This window comes from Scleropages formosus, chromosome 6, assembly GCF_900964775.1.
Source record: "Scleropages formosus chromosome 6, fSclFor1.1, whole genome shotgun sequence".
NCBI lineage: Eukaryota > Metazoa > Chordata > Actinopteri > Osteoglossiformes > Osteoglossidae > Scleropages > Scleropages formosus.
The window spans coordinates 14837523-14857916 of NC_041811.1; the positions used below are offsets into that span (position 1 = coordinate 14837523).

General features: G+C 42.1%; 1 protein-coding gene across 3 annotated transcripts in view; it reads left to right on the forward strand.

Annotated features, from left to right (window-relative positions):
* psd3l (pleckstrin and Sec7 domain containing 3, like) overlaps nt 1-20394 on the forward strand; it is a 112732-nt gene that overhangs the window by 9943 nt on the left and 82395 nt on the right. For all 3 annotated transcript variants that reach the window (XM_018744772.2, XM_018744771.2, XM_018744773.2), the window contains 3 exons: nt 12772-12883; nt 17146-18172; nt 18821-19297. In XM_018744772.2, coding sequence (XP_018600288.2) covers nt 12772-12883; nt 17146-18172; nt 18821-19297 — 1616 coding nt within the window. The remainder of the gene's footprint in view (nt 1-12771; nt 12884-17145; nt 18173-18820; nt 19298-20394) is intronic.

A 20394-nucleotide genomic window follows, 5' to 3' on the forward strand; every position in this document is an offset into this window, starting at 1 on the left:
AGCCCGAATAATTTGTCTGAATCTTTGGCTGACTGGAGTATGTGTCGGTGTTGGTTATGACTTGATAGGAATCAAAGGAACTGTGAGACGTTGATGTAACTGCAGGCTTTGCGCTCTGAAGATGCCACTGGAGTACTCTGTCAGTTATCATATGTACATTTGTCGCTAAAACACTGTTGTCTGGAATAACACAGTTGCACTTAGTGCTGCATTTTCACCGTGCGTTCGCAGTAAATCTTCGTACTGCTCACTCTTACATTTATTCATGTAGAAGACCTTTTTCGTAAAAGCAGCACACAAGTCAGAATGAACAAAATGTATTTTACAAGCCAACAAAGAGCCCAAGATACAGATGGACAATTATCTAAGCACTGTTTATCTGATCCCACGTTACTTGAGAGGCTGCCTATGAAGTTGAGAGTCGTATAGGAAATTTGAACATGATTCACGGCAGATGGTGTAATGAAAATTTATGGAGCTCTTGGTAGACCAGGAGAGAAGTTTTGAAAGAGGCGGCTTTTGAGAACCATCCTGAATGCTGGAAGTGGATCTGTAGTTCTGAGGGAGAGCGGGAGCTCATTCCATCACATCAGGGCCAGGACTGAGACCGCACAGATTTTTGATTTTTTTTCAGTCTTACCTTGACACAAGGTGACAGGGAGACTTGCGACTGCTCTGGTCCCTTCATGGGATTACTGCATATGTCTGCTGGCTTTTAAAGATATCTCATTTTTGGGTGCCGAGATTACAAAAAAGGCAGTGGTAGTTCGGAACTATGAACGTTCAAATTCGATAAAGTGATCGTTAAATACTGATCAGCTGACTTTAGCACAGTGATGAAAGGCTGCAGCTGACATTTTTGTGTATGCATAGACATAAACACATGCATACATAAAAATGTCTACGTTAATGGTAATTTATTAGGACCTTCGAATTGCTTTCATCGAGCACAAACTGGATCTCGCTGTATGAAAGCATTGCATGCAGCTCAAAGTTAATGAACCCGGCAAACGTATTAATCTGAATGAATGAGTGCATAATTATAATGTGACTTGTTCATACATTTACTAATTGGTAAAGAAACTGTTACCTCCATATTTCGTTTGCTGTTTTGTTTTACATTATGCTCATGTGTACCATTGTATAACTTTGTTTGTTTCGAGACTTTGGTTTTTCTCTAAAGCGTCACATCGTTAGTTAATTAATGCATTAATTAAAAAAAAAAAAAGTTATCTGAGTGGTGGTGCTTTTTAAAACTGGCCTGACAGTATGAAATCCAGACCCGGTGGGCTGCGACCCGTGTAAAATCCGAGGTGAAACTCTGAACAGTAGTCATGGGAATCCAAAAGAGTTGTAGAAATGTGTAAAATGTTAAAAAGGAGAAAGCTTTGGGCTTGGTCTGCTGTTTTCCGTCAGGGCATGCTGGAATAACTTTCCCCGCGAAGTTCTCCCTTTGTTATTTCTCCCCCAGCAGAGATGCAGGGCTGTTTTTCTCCATTGACACTATTGCTGTAGGCCTGTGAGCGTTGCTCCTTCTCCCCCCTCTCCCAGCAGAGATTACGTACTCGCTTTTCCGACTTGTAAACAAGGAATCGTTTTGCCTCTTGTGGCTCAACTAGTGTGTTATTTATTTTTCTGTTTTTTGAATAGACGTTCCAGTGTTTCCATAAGCTCAGACTTAACCAATGAGTCACGTGTACTTTTCCCTCTTATTCATGACTGCATTACTGCGATGAAGGAACATATTGCCTGTTTTAGCAGCTGCTCATAAGTTTCCAAAATAGCCACAAACAAGCCCGTTTTTTTCCTCCCCTAAAGACTATGATGTGTGCAGAATTCAGGCTTGCTGCCGGACTTTGTTATCGCGCTTAAGGAAACTGTGGTGTATCGATTAGTTTAATGGTTATTTGTGTTGGCTGTCTGACCCCCGGTGCATTGATTATCAATATATAATTGCTGTTGTTGATTTTCTTAGAGTACATTGTGCGGCGGAGAGCATGTCGCAAACAGACCTTGATATTTTAAGGGTTTTTTTTTTCGTCTTTGCACCATTACTAGGGTACTAGTTTGTTCACTGGAGCTAAAAGTGATCATACGGGCCACATTGTCTTAAAGTATCACAGAGGTCCGTAATGGACAATATGTTTCGTGGAGGGTACTTTATAACTCATTGTGAATGTATTGATATCCCTTGGACTGGACTGTAGTGCTCAAGACCTAATGGATATAGGATTTCCTCCGGATGGGCAGCATCATTAAGGGCCCTCCTTCCTCCGGAGCAGACACTCCTAAAGAGACCATATTTGATTTGCAGGCATTGCTTTTTTTGCGTTTCCCTCTTGCAGGGCTGAATACGAAAACCTCTTTTCCCTATGGAATACATTCATTATTATCATTCACATGGTCTTTGGCCATTATCTGTTGGACTTAATCTGCTTGGTGCTCCCGGTTGGCTGAAATAACAGCCCTTGAAATGTATGCCCGTGAATCATTAGTCCACTGGAGGAGGAGTACGGTGCTAATATCCTATTACAAGACTCTCAAGAGTTGTGCTGGGCGCGTTGAATCCCTGCTGGGGGTTTTCTGTGTTTGCTTCTCTCATTTTTACAGTTTGGGTTTGAGGCTATAAGCAGTTAGCTTTGCATTTGAACAAAATTAACTTTGTTTTTGATGGCAGGTATGCTGGCAGACTGATCGTCATGGAAAAATGATACTTGTCCGCTCGGGACGCAGTGGTAATGGGAAGACATGAGATCTCGTCTTTCTTCATTTGGGTGACTGCCTTGGTGCTTTTGAGTGTATGTGCAGGTTATTGAGAAGATGTGTAGCAAATGTAGATTGATCCACTCTAGTTTGCATAAAATGACATTGTACCAAATGAATAACATTCAAATTATGGAACTATATACAGTGCCATTGAAAGTTTGAATACGCTTTTTATTTTACCCTTTATGAGGCGTGGAGTGAACAAGGAAATGAGTTCTTGTGTCTTCCAAGCTCTTCTGCAGAAGTTTTCAGAGATGTTGGATGCTTGTCAGTTGCTTTGTTCTCAGTCTTTTGTCCAGTTGGTCCCATAGAAATATTTTTCAGGTTGCCCAGGTCAACTCACACTTTTACTGTATATGTAAATAGTTGGTAAATATTTGTTAAAAATAGGCCAATCCTGTAGGATACAAAAGGGGTGAAACCTTTATTTTTGGAATGCATGCTATATTTTCACGTGGACTTCTTTTGTCTAGGGTGCCTCTAATATTGAGACGTTTTAATTGGAGTGGAAAAGAATTGGTTGAGCAGGACATCCAGCTGGGTGTATGTTCCACACAGAAGAACCCACACGCAAGAACAGTTTCCGTTTTCCCGGTTCCATCAAGATGGTAAACGTGGAGGACGTAAGACGGCAAAGTTTCTTTGCAGATCCTGCTGGGAAAATGACCCGAGGCAAAGATAGTGTGTCCCCGAAATGTCACATTATGGAAGCACAGGGTTCATTGTCTTTTGTTTCCATGCTTTGAGTAGGTCAGTTTCCAAAGGGAAGTGCTCATGCTTTACAGTACTATATCAGTACAACTAGTGCTTTGTATCACTACATGGGATTCTCAGTAAATGAGTGAAAATGGATGACTATGTGGATGACTCACTTGTTAAACCAGTTTTTTTGCATATATGTCTATTCCTGGCTATATGATGCGTAATGTGTAAATGGTAAAGGGAAGTGATCTCGTTGTTGGGCAAGAGGTGCATATACTGTAAATGAATCACAGGCTGGCATTAAGGAGGAGGGATGACCTACGGGGTGGAGGCGTTGGCCGAGCTATCGGGGGCAGGCGCTTCACCTGGATGCCTGTGGCCATCTGTGACCATCCGTCCTGCCGGTCTCTTTGAACTCTCGTTCCTCAAATGTTTTTCCCCCAGTGGCTTTTGTTCGGTGAGAAAGCCAAAAGCACAGTAGTTCCTCTGCTGCTACTTGATGGCATAGGGAGTTAAAGCTGCTGCTTTTGGATCTGGAGGTCGCTGGTTTGAATCTCACCTAGTGCTGTAGTATCCTGTAGCAGGGTACTTGTGCTAAATTACTCCAGTAAAATTACCCAGCTGTATAAATGGGTAAATAGTAGCTTAACACTGTCAATCGCTTTGGAGAAGAGCGTCAGCTAAATGAATAAACGTAATCGCAGTTGTGTGGATGGAGGCGTTCAACAGCTGCAGCACAAAATAAATGTTACTGCGGGCCATGTTGTTAACGTGACGTATGTCTCAATTTGGATTTGCGTAGGAAATTTGGGAAAGAGCACATTTTCATAAGGCTTTCTAATATAGGTTCGTCTTGCATTAATTAGCACCATGCGTAAATTGGCAGGGACCATAATGGTAAATGATTCATAATGGTGCTTGTATTGTCTGAGCGGTGGTGATTGGCAGACTGAGATTGACTGTTGGGTCTGTGTGCCAGACAACACTGACAGCTGTGTATTTTGAAAGAAGCAAAAGCAGGGCGCTGTACTTTGGCTTGTGATAATAGAGCAGGTTATTTGCTTTCAACCTCATGTAATCTATCACAGATTTTCAGTTTAATAACAAATTATGCCGTGTCTTCGGCATATGAGCACATTCGGGACAAGAATTCTGTTCTTAACTTGATTTGTTTATAATTCCAAAGTCACTTTTATCACTACGCAATAAGCAGTAGCATCTTAATAATATAGACGTCCTTTGATTTGTTCAAGTTCTGTAACTGAAACATTTGTAACATTTCCTAGTGCAATTAAATGTCATAATAAAGAAAATGTTTTGCCTTAAATTAGTATACAATTTAGACCTCTGTAATAATAATTCAGTATCACATAGTGAGCAAAAGCCAGTTTTTATGTCAATCATGAGCAGTAAAACACTGACATTTACATTTATCCATTCAGCAGACGCTTTTGTCCAAAGCGACATACATCTCAGCAAAAGTACAATTTATGCATCACATTGAGAGAAGGAGACATAGCTGCAGACATGAAAGTCTCAAGCAAAGTTCGTTGTCATCGTTCATTCGTTCATCGATCGAGTAGGTGCACAAAACACAGGATAGACAAATCCCAGATACACACACACACACACACACACACACACACACACACACACACATTTTCAGAACTGCTTGTCCCATACGGGGTCACGGGGAACCGGAGCCTAACCCGGCAACACAGGGCATAAGGCTGGAGGGGGAGGGGACACACCCAGGACGGGACGCCAGTCCGTCGCAAGGCACCCCAAGTGGGACTCGAACCCCAAACCCAATCCCAGATACCCTCCCACCAATTTTTAAAATTTTTTTTATTTTAAATATTATACACTGAAGCACAAAGTCTCCTCCTTCACACAAGTTTCCTTTTCCACATAATAGAATAGCTTTGGATGCTGCTGGCTGGACTTGAGACAATTTGAAGAGCACATTCTGAGCTTGCTGACTTAAGTAAAAAGACACGTATCGGATGCAGGTGGGATCCTTTTGGACGTGCGGCCTCGTTTCATGGTACGTAATTGTGCCCTTGATTTAATTTCCAGCCTTAGAATAGTTTGCAGAGGCCTGATGACATTGCACGTCTCCTCACGCACTGAACTCATTCAGTTCCCGTTCTCATGCTCTCTTCTGCCCTCCAGTTTTTTCACAGCCCCTCCAACTTACGGTAGACGGAGCATCTTGCATGAACTGAACAAAGCACAGTTGGTGGCAAACTCTTGAAGAAACGTAGTGATGGAAAGTGGTGTCATGAGCGCAAATGTCAAAAAGGGGAAATTTGGATCTCATGAAACAGATTATTTTTTTTTTTTTTTTTTGCCAAAATTACAGAATATCTAGTTTGGCTCAGTCTTTTTCGCTTGTTGCGAGTGGCAAATAATAATCGAAGGTAACTTTGACATTAAGTCTTTAAACATATGACAAATAAACTGAGGGCAGTGAGTAGGGTAAGTTGCAAAAGGTATCACAGTCAGAAAGTCCCCAGTTAGAATCCATGCTCCCACAGTAGTATTCTTGATCAAGGTACTCACCCTGAATTGCTCTGGTTTAAATACTTCACTGTATAAATGGGTAACAGGTCACTTGTTCAAATCTAGCATTGTAAGTTGCTTTGGAGAAAAATGTAAGCTAAATAAAGGATGATCATTTAGTCTTGGTCCTCAGGCAGGTCTTTAAGCTTTTATTTTTTTTGCATATGACAGTGATTTTCCGTGTGGAAGGAGGACAGATCAGTTTTCTGTTGGTATGTTAAAGTGTGGCCATATAGATGACCTGGACAAAGTGGTTGGTCAGCTAGCTTGGCTCCATCCAGCTGCACCTGTTGGTATTGGGGGGGTCACCTTAGGAGAAACACAAGATAAAGACAAGGGCATGGTATGAGAGCAGGTTGAAGGGAGTGCGTGTGATTCCGGTGAAGCTTGCGGGAAGAGCACCATCCAGTGCGTGTGTGATGAAACAGGATTTCTGGAGATGCCTTTGAATTAAAAAATGAGAACCGCGAGGTGGAACCCCCAGAGATCTCTGGATGAAGCACGTGGCAACGTATCGTGGTAGGGAACCATGCCTACTGAAGAAAATCAGGGCGGGAGACTTGGTGGAGATGCTTTGAAGCTGGAAACTCATTTGCATGATATAGGCCTTTCTCCAATCTCCCCAGCATCCAAATGTCTAAAATGTCATGTATCTTCAGTAGATTCACCCAGTAGTATTTAATTTCTGGTTTCTGGCTGCTTGCATTGCGGTGTTTTGCAAAAATGTGTCTGAGTTCAGTAAATTGTTCCATTCCGTTTTTATTCTTCGCTTGCAAACAGTGAAGTTGTGCACATATTTATTTGTTGTATTGTTCATACAATGCTCGAAGATTTACACTTAATTATTAATTTAGCAGATGCTTTTATCCAAAGCAACATACATCTCAGAGAGAGAGAAACAATACAATGAGTGCATTACATCAACAGCGCATGTCAACTTTGGAATTCTGCTGAAGAAATTTCACTCGGATCCTATTAATATGAGAAATAAATACGAAAGATCCCGAACTAAAAATGATGTGACCATATAAAAGTTCAGCCAGAGGAATTTGTGATGCAAGTGATTAAAACCACCAATGTTGCCTTTACTTTGTCATGATGTGGGTTATAACTGGTAAACTACCGATGCACATTTCACAATGGAAATAATTTATTTTGAATCTTTGGAAAAAGTTTTCGAAGGTGGCTGGGTGGGTCACTGCACTAGTTCTAGAGAAACTGAGTCAATTAAGTACTTTATTAAACTAATTAATTAACTAAGGATTTGCTTCTTGGTCTGTCACTAATCCTCCAGTCCATCTGGGCACTATTACATCTGTTTGCCTAACTTTGCTGTGACTGAATTGATTTCTGTTTAAAGCACTCCACCTTCCCACCCTTTTGTAAAATACTGAATTTTGGGGTGTAATCCCATTTCTAAATCAAAGCCTTAGCATCTCTAAAGCCGTTTACGTATTTATACCAAACAACTAAATGTCAGCAGGCCTCTTGGACACGGCGTATCTGGTCACTGAATCTTCATGTGAGAAATTATGGCCTGATTTTGAGTTTACTGAACCACTGGTAGTAGGGTTTGTTTCTGAAAACGCAGAGAAAAAGTGGTAAGTGCCTCCTCAACATTAAAAATGACTGGTTTGTTTTCATAACTTATGCATGAAGTAACATTTTATGATTTGGAAGTCTGATGTAATTTTTTCCCCCCCATCTGTGGATAATTTTTTCCAGTGCATGAGAACTATGTTCTCAAAAAAGGGTAGAATGTTAATACAGTCAGAACTTTTACTGTTCACGTTGTGTGGAAATGTAACACTAAATGTGAGAACTGCTTTTACATGACATTGTTCCACCGTTATTCCTCTCTAATGACTGAATCCTCGAAGACAAAGTTGCTTTTGCCTTTGGGCTGTAGCACCTTTCATTTTATATTTGTTAAAACAGCTTTTGCACCAATTTGGCAGCATAACGAGAGCTGTGTCCCCCCTTGCTTTGACTTGTGTGCAGTATGAGGGTCAGGACCCCTCAGTCAGGAACTTCTGGCATCGCTGAATTAAGCAGCGACTTACAATGTTAGGTTTGTGCATAAAGCTACCTACAAGGAATTACATTACCCATGGATTCAGCTGGGTATTTTTTTTCCATTATCTATGTGGGGTAAGTACATTGCCCAGGGGCATACAATAGGAGGTGGGATTCGAACCTGGCTCCTTAGTGCAGTACTCAGACCTGTTATCCTGCGAACAATCTGCTGCTGTTTCCTGCTGGGGACAGCTGGTAGCGCAGTGCTTAGAGCTACTGCGTTTGGACCCAAACCCAGGTTCAATCCCCACCTACAGCTGTAGTATACCGTTGAGCAAGGTACTTGTCCTAAATTGCTCCAGTAAAATTACCCAGCTGTATAAATGGGTAAATAATTGTAACCTTAACAGTGTAAGTTGCTTTGGAGAAAAGCATCAGCTAAATGAATGAATGTGTTAAACTTGGGACTGAAATGTAATTACAGGTACAGCTTTTTCATGCTGCTTTTTGACCTTTACAATGCACTTTAACTGCAAGCAAAAAATATTTCCATTTTTAAGGAATGTCTGCAGTGTCCCATCATGTTATGTTTGATTGTAAAACTGAGATTTACCTGTTTGAAAGAGAAGTGTTTCATACAAACAGATCCGGCCATCAGGAATTATCAGTAAACTTAATGCATGTGCTGTAAGATAAGCCATTTTAACATTTTATGTCAAGACTTAAGTTTCACATGCTTTTTACCTTTATTTAGTTAATGCTGTTATTCTAAGGAGCTTACATGTTAAGCAATATACGATGATTTACCCATTTATACAGCTTGGTAACTTTTGCTTTAGCAGTTCAGGGTATAGACCTTTAGCAAGGGTACTACAGTCGGAGTTGGGATTCAAACCTGGGTCCTTTGAGTGGAAGGTAGCAGCTGTAACCACTACTCCAGTTACTGTGTTTGTCTTTTTTGTGAACGCTGCAATCCATGTTAAGAATGGCTAATGCTCTTGCACAAAGTCTGGACATTGAGCTTCAACACGAAGCACTCTCAAAGTTCTCAGAAAGCTGAAGATCGTACTGTGGCAGTTTACATGGAAAATGTTTAGCTTTTCCGAACAACATAAATATTTCCATGTGAATCGGTCTGCGACAAAGGTGCTCATTTGGAGAGCCCGAGCAGGACCGTTGGGTACCCTGCGGGACCCTTTGCTGGAAACTGAGGTCTGCATTCCTGTGCCTCCTGCAGGCAGCCATGGAAACCTCTTTGCCATGGAAACGTAGCGCCTTGTCTTAGCAATAAACAACCCAGCCCACCCCACCCCACCCCCTTCGTGCCCATTGATTGAGATTATGTGGAACAAAAAAGAAAGAAACCATGTACGGTTTTCCTTAAACATTTTACTCTGCTCTTCCGCAACACGGTATTACAAAGTACAGTCTCAGGTCTGTATTGTTTTCTTTATTTCCTATTGTTTAATTTTGTGTAACTTAAGCGTAATGGGATTCTCACAGATTGGTACGATTTAAATAAGAGCGACAGTCAGTTGTTTATTCTGAGTTTGGAGCAATACTTTGGATGTGATTGTTTTGACTTTGGCGTTCATATTTCCAAGGCGAGCTTCCATAGAATGCGTCAAAATATATGAAGTTCTTGTAATTAAAATAGTTAGTGTTCTAGAGTATAAATCAATGTTGTCAGTATTGTTTGCTATATGTAATGATCGTTTTTTGGCTATATAGTAGCTGTGGAGTGCTCTTGGCTGCCTTGAGTATCCGATTGCGAAGAAGCGGCTAGATTGGTGGACTTCTGGCTGGTCTAAGCCTGAATCTGAAGAACTTTCTGGATCTACCTGCGCTTGACAGCGGTCACGTGTGTGTTCTTCTGAGAGCCTGTATGGGGTCTTGAGTTAACCTTTTAACGCAGGGGTCTCCAACCTTTTTGTGAGTGAGGGCTCCCTGAAGGGATAAAATAGTCTAGGGCTACTTGTTTGATATACTCAAAAAATATATAATTTGTTATAAATCAGAATCAGAACGAGCTTTATTGCCAAGTGTGTTTACACATACAAGGAATTTGTCTTGGTGACAGAAACTTCCACAGCACTGACAGAGTGACAGTGATGAGACAGATGAGAAGATAGAATATGTGAATAAAGGATAAAAAATATATAAAAAATATAAAGTACCCAATATACAAAAATAATCACTAGACATTGTATGTATGTACAGGTATGTTCTATACAAATGCAAGGGAATGTGAGTAGGACATATGATGTGATAAATAGATATAAAATAGCGTTATGTATTGCACTGGTTTAGTCTCTAGGGGGGATTTAGCTGTTCGTGAGGTAAATGGCCTGAGGAAAGAAGCTTTTCCTGTGCCTGGCTGTCATGGTGTTCGGTGCTCTGTAGCACCAGCCACATGGCAAAGGTTCGAAGAGGAAGTATAATAAATATAAACACAATGGTGCTTTTGAAACTTTCAATTAACAACATTATGTCAAAGGGATAATAAAATATCTTGATATCCAATCCTGGCATACAAAATATTAATGATTTCTCACAAGTTGTTTTAATATTTTTAATTAAACAATCAATGTGTCAATCCTGAAAAATATTCCAAGCAAATTTTATTGAAATATGTACATTTTATCTTTTTCTTTTTTTTTCTTTCACATGCACGGAACACATTTCGGACTTCCCTACAGACTCGTCACACTGGAAAACATTTGGACGAACCTAAATCTTTCTCCGGTTGCTTCGTTACGTTCGCTGACATAGCAGTGACTCGTCTTGCGATTGTGTTCGCCCCGAGTTGAACACCGGAGAGTGCAGACATGATTACATCTCCATTCTTGTGATCTTTTAAACACAGTGTGTTCCCTATCACAATCACATTGCTCACTTGACAATTTCGCCATCCGAGAACGATTTTTTTGTGTTTTATTGTCAAAATGAGCAACCTAAGCTTCGGTTGCAGCCTGTGTGTGAATGAAGCGGGTCTGGTTAAATTAAAAAATGATTGCTGTCTGCTTAATGTTGCTTTCAACTCGTTAACTTTTTCTTTTCTAAGTGATGTACCTGGTCTGGTGGATAACAAACAAACTGCTATTGAAGCTCTTGTGGAATCATTGTGGTGAAAATGTCTCTCCGCGCGGTTGTGCCTCTTGGATACCGCTATGCTAGCTCCAGATGAGGCATACACTCTGTCTTTGTGACGAGAAATTCTGTCTCCCACTCCTCGTCAAAGTAATAAGTCTTTTGGTTTTTGCAGGACCTGGTGCACCAGCCATAATTAATCCTTTGTTGTTTTTTTGTTGTAGTTGATTTCACCTTGTTTATGCCATCAGCTCGCTACCGCCTCAACTCACACAGAAAGAATAGCGCTAACGTACGTTAATAACATGCGTAAATTTCTAAATATTTAAATTTTTTAAATGATTTTATTTGATGTTTTAGTGTTATATGAAATGTTAACATAACACTTTTTCATTTTTTTGTAAGTATAATAAAAAACTAAAATCACTAATTAAAATTGAGCCTATTTTATATAGAACGTGCTTGGCGGGCGACTCAGCCTACATGCGGGCTACCACGTGCCCGCGGGCACCATGTTGGAGACACTGCAGCTCTAAGAGAAGGTTGTTGAGAGTGACTTCAGTATCAAGGAGCTCGGCTTCGTCTGCAGCCTGATGGCTAAATTGCTATGAAACGTTGTCAGTACAAGTGTGAGCCATATAACTTCAGCTTTTTCAGTGGAATTGTTAACATCTCTGAAAAATTAGGTATGATCATACTCTTACTCACTTTTTAGTAGGCTTACATTGATCTCTAAAACCTTCACCATATCACTTGTCACAGGAGTCACATTCTAGTCAGAACCAGATAGTCTGAAATAATTAAAATAATTGGTTTTAAATGTCACAGTTTTTTTTTGCATCTATGATACATATAAAAAAGTTGGCTGTAGCAATGGTTGATCTGGAGAGGGTCACTTTTTCAAATCTTCTCCGTCTTCACAATGACGTTATCAGGAAAAAAAATGTGATTTATGGTAGGTCATGTACTACTAATGGAATCCATTGAAAAACTGATAGCTTTTGCATGCTGTTTGGTCAATTAGTGGGAAATATCCATCTTGTTCTACTTCATACCTCCTCATGCCTGCCTTTCTATACGCAGGGTGGCAGCGCTAATGGCATTTTCTAAGGTTCAAATCTGCCTCTTAGATGAAAATCTCGAGCGAGCAATTGAAACGTATGTATAAATTTCAACAGCCGATGCAAATAGCATTGATGCGTAGTGTTAACTGATTCTTTTGGTTATAAAGAGCCGACAAAGCAGTTGATAATGGCAGGCGTGCTCCACTGTGTCCTATGGTATCAATAGCATACAGGGAGTTAAAAGACCAAGGGGAAGCATGTCCTAGGATGCTTTGGCATTCCTGGCTCTTATTCCTTCTTGCAGAGGATTGCATGCCTTTAGTTTATCCAGTTTGTCAGATAATGTAGTCTCATTGTTTGTCAGATGGTAGAAATTAGCCTTCAGAATGTGTTCTAATGTTACGGACAGTGTGGTTGTGGGCATTACGGTGGAACTGCTGGTGGAATCCACCACGAGCTGCTTGCCCGGAAGCTGTCTGTAATGCTTCTATGCCAAATAATGTGGTCGAGCATGAAATGCCGGTTTGCACAATGCTGTCTGCTCATTTGTAACTTTTTAATTTTTCAGGTGGAAACGTTTACTTGGGCGAAGAACTCGTCGACACATGCTCAAAGCGTTGCAAAGGCCAAGTACGAGTTTCTCTTTGGCAAAATTGAGGACTCGGGATCATCCAATATTGGTATGGCACTCTAATCATATTACACACATATGTGACTTTAGGCCTTTTTCCTTCATTCAAAATGTCTAACTTATGATTCCCCTGGTTTTATTTTTTAACATAAAATTGTTACTCAGTTGGGGGGTGCAGTGGCGCAGTGGGTTGGACCAGGTCTTGCTCTCCAGTGGGTCTGGGACTTGAGTCCCGCTTGGGGTGCCTTGCGATGGACTGGTGTCCCGTCCTGGGTGCGTCCCCTCCCCCTCCGGCCTTACGCCCTGTGTTGCTGGGTTAGGCTCCTGTTCCGTGTGGGACAAACGGTTTCGGACTCTGTATGTGTGTATTGTTACTCCGTTTTACTGGGCAGTTCTGGAATACTGAATATCTCTTACATAAGGATTACATTCAATGTTAAGTGTGCCTGCAGAGCTTCTGACTTTGCACCGTACGTTTTAGTTGTCCGAATGTACCTTTTCCTTCACATTTACTTCCTCCCTGACCAACCACAGCGTCATTGCCCCTCTTTGTGTTACACAGGATTTTGCTAACAATACACACCGGTCTCTTGTGTTCCATACTGGGAGAGCTTCAGACTGAAATCCCTAATTTGATAGTTGTGCATTATGTATCGTTCACATCCTGCTTGCATGCTCTGTGTCTCAGCTTGAATATGTTCCGAGTGCCGAATTGTTTTCTAATTTCATTATCTCTTTCAAAGGTAGTGGAACTTCTGCTGAACAAATTGCATAGCAGTCTCTGCCACTGGATATGGCTGTTAATTTTTTGGTGTGTTTATAAGCACAATATACAGCTTTGGGAGCTGCAGACAGGCTGGTTTTTTTTTTTTTTTGGAAAAATTTGAGTATTACTGAATGGCTTGACCATATTAGCCTGGTGGTGTTTCCGTGCTTAAATTTGTGACACTGGGAACACTGTAGAATATCCAGTTGCACGTTTTAAATTATTTAAAATGCAGCCCTGAAGGCTTTTTTCCTTAAATAGATCAGCTTGCTTCATTTAGTTTTGTATATGGTAAAATATGAACTCATAGGAAACTGGGAATTCTCTGTTTTCCATGTGACACATGCGTCGTTTCAGTTTTGCCACATCCCCATGGCACATGGAGAAGCACTTGGAAGTTTAGCACGTAGCAATCTGTTGGTTTGTGTGATTTGTTAGGTGAGAAATGGGAAGTGTTGTGCGATAACACCCACTGTAACCTTAGAAAGCAGAAGCATGTGACTTGCTCGAGGAAGTACAGAGATGTACACTCGACCCTCACATAACGGTGTTACGTACAACGAAAAATTCCGATAACGATTGTGGAAATACCTATCTTTTTTTCCCCCAACAAGTGGCTTATAGATTTGGCACGAGGACGTTTCTGTCTGTCATGGGTCATTCTATTTCTATAAATGTGCTTTGCACAATCTTGGGATTCTGGCAAAGATCGAACACTTTGCAGCCACACACATGCAGTGGAACCCATACAGGTGACGGGTGTTCTGGACAGAACAGTGCAACTCCCCTGGGAGCTGAAACAGATTCTCTCCTATTGCTAATAATAATGATGATGATGATGATGATAGTTCATTTAGCTTATGCTTTTAACCATAGCTACATATGTTGTTAAGCTACTTGCAGTTATTGACCCATTTGTTTGTGTGTTTTTAGTGAATCAGTTCAGGGTATCTTGTATCAAGTATCTTGCTCAAGGGTGTTTCAACAGGAGGTGGGATTTGAACCCCTGTCCTTCGAGTTCTTGCAGAAATAAGCAAGATACCTGTAACGATTAGCTCAGTTACTTAAATCATTGTGTTTTTTCCAGGGGCAGGGCAGAGGGCAGACTTGCGGTGGTAAAGTTGTTTTATTTGCGTTACGCACAGAAACGGTACCTGGTGAGGGATAACGGTGCGGGGACTCGACACAGCAAAGAATCTTCTCTCTATCAAGTCGTGTGCCATCCTAGTGCCGGAGAAGGTTTAAATAAACTGCAATGTCCCTTCTTCCTTCGTGCAGCCCAGCCACGGGCCCCACGATTGTACAAACAGCCTTAATAACACAAGTACACTTTTTCTAGAGTAAGGAAAGCCTTAAACTGAAGACAACACAAAGATTATTGCATGTCAAACACACACACATTTGCTGAAGTTGCTCGTCCCAGGCGGGATCGCGGCAAGCTGGAGCCTAACCCGGCAGCACAGAGCATAGGGCTAGAGGGGGAGGGGACACACCAAAGGTGGGACGCCAGTCCATCAAAGGGCACCCCAAGCGGGACTCGAACCCCAAACCCACCAGAGAGCAGGACCCGGTCCAACCCACTGCGCCACCACGCCATGGCCAACATTTATTTGTAATACTATGTATTTTTGGGAGCTTTTTTTATGTCGTGAACATCTAATTGCCAAATGATCAAAATGTCTCCATACAGTATACTGTGGGAATTTTGGTAGTGTACTGCGTTTCACACCTATGCTTGCAAGTAGAGCACTGTGGAGCACTGTGGTAAACAGTTATTGATAATGAGTGAGTAAGTGAAAAATATAGCGTTGAATTACAAGCCAGAAGTCATATTTGTGTCAAATATGCAATACTTTGGTGTTTCCAATATCAGGGATTAAATAACTTTAATCTTTTTAAATTAGTTTTAGGTGAAACATTTTTTCCCATAAGAAATAAAGGTAATTTGAACCCCACACAGCAGGCATTTGCGTAATGGACAGATTTCACGGAACAAATTTACCTTGTTAAGAGAGGGATGACTGTCCTCTGAAATACTGCCACCTTGCTGCAGAAGACCTGAGACATGCCCAGGGAAACGTTCAAGATGGATTACTCCAACCTGGTTGTGATTTCCTACTGTAGGAGTCATAACTCATCGTGCTGGGCAGCATTATGCCTGACCTGTCTAGCACCTGATCTCAGTTTCAGTGTCAAATTTCCCTTCTGAATGCTTGAATTAAAGCAGTTTTGTGGAACTATTAATTGTTTGCACAGAAGGAACTGAAACTGCACACACGCAGTGTTGAAAAGGAGGTAGGTCATATATTCTCTTGGAATACTGTGGAACGTTCAAATTCCAGTATGTACTTATTCCAAAGGTATGTGACACATCATTATTTACCTTTGTGGTTAAAAGACACAGGCTGATTAATTTAACTGAAATGATTGTATGATCACATCTGTTTTACTTGCCCGGTGATCCGTCCGTTTGGAGTTTTCAAACCGCCAAGTCCGGGAATAAGAGAGTATTGCCCTTACTTTGCTCCTGAAGGACGGGATCAGCGTAAAGCAGTCAGGCATTCTGATAGAATTTAACGTAGTATATAAAATAAAACGACTATCTGAAATCAAGCCGTGTACGTGCAACTGTTGAGCTTTTCATTGTGCATGACGCCACCTACAGCAGCGAGTTAGCATCGAAAGCCTCCCAGCACTCCCTCGCCGCCTCCTTTCAACGGGCACAGCCACCGAGTGTTTGCAGTCCACACAGGAGTCTTTCAGGAGGAACCAAACCACCACAAGTTCCTTTGGCCCATCCTTTCATACTTTCTTTCAGAGATGTGAAAGACATACAAAGGCCCATTCACTGAATTAGTCGGTGCTCTGTGTATTCGTTCGCGTTTGGTAGTTAACAAGCAATTTCAATGACAATAGCGGTTATGGTAAAAAAGCAGAAACATTTGGAAAGCTTGTTTTTTAAATCAGGAAATGTTTTTTCTGCCATACACAGAACAAAATTTATCCAGACAGTGATGGTGAATAATGCCTTCTCTCTCTCTCTCACACACACCACTACCATCATCATCATCATCTGAAACTTCTTGTCCCATGTGGGATCGCAGGGAGCTGGGGCCTTGCAGGGCGTCAAGCTGGGGGGGCAGAGGGTACACAGCCAGGGCAGGATGCCAGTCCGTCGCTGGTACCCCAAGCAGGACTTGAACCCCAGACCCACTGGAGAGCAGAGCCCGGTCAAACCCACTGTGCCACCGCACCCCCCTCCATAATGTTTTCTCAATATTTAATATTGTTTTTTGAATCTGTCCAATATGCCACACAGCTGATATTCTTTTTTTCTTTTTTTAAATTCATGCACATTTCAGGCGTAGTAATGAAACTAAACAACTAATGGGAAATTTTCCAATAAACAAGAATGAAAGGCGTTACCACGAGCTTCCCTTTTCTCCAGGTTTTCTGCCTTAACACATTTTAAACTCTTATAATGTTTTAAAGTAGTTCATAATGCTGTTATCTTTTCAATTAATTTCAAATCTCTCTGCCCATAGTTTCAGCAACTGCTGATGCCTCTGTTCTACCAGAAGAAGGCGTCAGTGCAAGTGTGGACACATCACTCCAGCATGGAGCAGTTGGCAGTGGTGAAGAGGAGGACATTGATGAGGCGTTACTCTTCCTAGAGATTGACAGGGAGCTGGCAAATTTGCTGAGCGACCTGGGCAGCAGGAGTCGGGATGTCCTGGGCGAACCCGGGCCCGAGGACGCTTGCAGACCTGCTGACGGTGTGCCAGGCATGATCTCGTGTAACGGGAGCGAGGCCCCGCTGGACTCATCCAATCAGGGTCCAGAGTCCGGGGATGGAGGCTTGGAAATTTCCAAATTGGAAAAACCTGGACCTTCGACGCAGACGTCCGACCTCCTTTTTGAGTCTTGGACTGAGGCACTGATGCAGGGTACTGTTTCTCTGAGCTCAGCAGTGGTGGAGCCAGACACTTCAAGTGCTGTGGTAAATGGAGACACCAGGAATGCTCCTGCTGGCCAAGACAAACCAGGGGAGATCTCAGATCCAGCTGCATTAACATCTGGGCTCGGGATGGTAACTCCGGGGCAGGAAGAGTCTGGGAGAGGGGCAGCCACTGGCATCACTTTCACTGAGAATGAAGGGGGATTCCTGGACCAGTCTCTGGAGGAGTCCAGCAGAATCCTTGCGGAGATTCCTGGGATCTTCACGGCCTTCCTCGATGGAGCACAACCCAAGGAGAAGCCACCAAAAAAGATCTGTTTCACAGAAAACCGTCCGGAGAGCATGCAACAGTCCAGTAAGGAAGATGAAAGTAGCCTTGGCAAGGAGGAGCCTGCTGTGTCGGATCCGGAAGTGGAGCACGCTTGCCCCAAGCTGAGCAGCCCCTTGGAGACCCTGGAGGCTCTGGAGAGGTGTCTGAGGAGCACCGACTCGGAGCTCTCCCCTCTACCTCTGGTGAGCACCATGGAGGATGAGGTGTTCAAGGGCATACCTGAGGTGTGCATAGAGAGCCCTGAGAACGACAGCGACACGGCACCTGGATTAAACTCAGCTGGGTAAATGTCTCTGATTTGCTGCCCTTCATATTTAAAACCAACAGTATTTCACATAGAATATCTCCAGTGCAACTTGGAGGTATGTGAACCCTTCCCCTGTTTCTGCAGCTGGCATCGTGGTCTTGTGAAATCCTTGTTAATTGAAAATGTACACTGTTCTCAAAGACAGTATTTATAGCCACACATTTCTAGTGTTTTTTAGAGGAATTCTTATGTTTAGTAGAACAATGGCTATTAACTGAGAGTTTTAGATTTACATTATTTATTCATTCATTTAGCTGATTCTTATCCTATGGTAAGTTGCTTTGGAGAAAAGCCTTACCTGGGGTAAATACCTTGCTCAAAGATACTACAGCTAGAGGTGAGAATTGAACCTGCAAATTTTGGATCCCAAGGCGGCAGCGCAAACCAGTACACTACCAGCTGTTCCCCGGTAGTTATTTGATATATTCTACGTCCTTTTCAGATCCACAGTGTTAACAGTTCTCTTAAGTATTTCAAATAAGTGCAACACTTTAAGTAAGTGTGCGATACATTTTTTCCGCACTGCAAATACAAACCCTTCGCAGAAGCACGGGGCTGCAGTGTTACTTCTGAATTCAGACCGCCGTGTTAGAATTTGTCTCTCTGTTTGCTGCGGTTCTGCAGGACAGCGTGGACAACGGTGACTGATGGGGACAAAGGGAAGGGCCCGGACAGCGAGGAAACTACAGATGTCTTCAGCTCCCAGTTTGAGAGCATCCTAGAGTCAGATGGGCTGCGGAACATGCTTTACAGCAGCCTGGACTCTCTGGACGCCCTGTCATCTATGGACGATTTGGACGGCTGCTTCACCGCAGATCTGCCACTCACGCCCATGATCCAGCAGCGGCTCAAGGAGGGCCGCTTCCTGGAAGCTGAAGCGGAAGCTGGGCGGCAGGAAGTGCTGAGTGTGACCGCCACGGGCAGGAGCGGCAAGGCCGCTCTAGAGGTGACCACGTCCTTTCTAGATGTGGCAGGCAGGGGCACCCCTGGTGGCAGGAGGCCAGACCAGCACCTAGATAAACAGTCTGCTCAGTCTTTGGCAAATGGACTTCTGGAGAGAGCGGATCAGCACCTGAAGGATTGGCTGCAGGGCGGTTTAAGGTAAGAGAGCAACTCACTCTGTGTTGTGTCCCAAGTTCTCTACGAAAAACATAAAAGGCAGCATATGATTTTATAAAAGGCACTACTCCCTGGCTAACTAGGTATGAGCTGTAATCACTTTTTGTCAATTTTGTGTTACAATTCCACATCGTTGTGAGAACGGCCTCCTAAAACGTCTTTATGTTTTGGTTTTCTTCTGTTGCTTTTAGGCTTTGGCAGTTTCATATTTTCAAACTTGATAAACTTGCTGGGGCCAACTGGTAGTTTAGTGGTTAGAGCTACTGCCTTTATACCCAAAGGTCGTAGGTTGGATCCCCAGCTCTGGCTGTACTACCCTTGAGCAAGGTTTTTACCCTAAATTGCTCCAGTAAAAATTACCCAGCTCTAGAAATTGGTAAATAATTGTAAACATAACATTAGAAGTTACTTTGGAGAAAGACATGGAAATCAAAACTGAATAAACAAGACACGCTCTGTGATTATTTTATTTATTTGTTGTGTTTTTTTTTTTTTAACACCTTCATCCTCTTGACATCATGCTCTGGAGATTTTGGTGATTTTATAATGTATTTTTAACATGGATAAGTATACTTTTCATAAATGAGGTTGTTCTTTTAATGTGTTGATTAAATGTGTCATTTTAAATAAACAGGTTTGTATTTGAGAACTTTTACACCATGAGTGGTATCACGTTTGTACACATTCTTGGATATTGATGAACCTCGGTGCAGCAAGCGGTAGGGAACAGACTAGGTTTGCTTGAGACTTAAGTTTCATGTCTGAAGCTATGTCTCCTCTTAATGTGATGCATAATTATACTTTCGCTGAGATGTACGTCGCTTAGGACAAAAGCGTCTGCTAAATGAATAAATGTAAATGGATATTACAGCAGTTCATTTTTATCAACTTGCCAATGACTGCAGATTACGGCTGAATGGAACGATAGGGCATGCATTATATTTGCATATCACTGGATGAATTTAAAGGGTGCTGTATTGTTATTGTGACAACAGCAGTGCCAGTGCTTTGTGTAAATTTCTTTATGTATTGTTTGTTGTGATCCAAGGAATACCTGCAGGTATCATTTATTTCAGTAC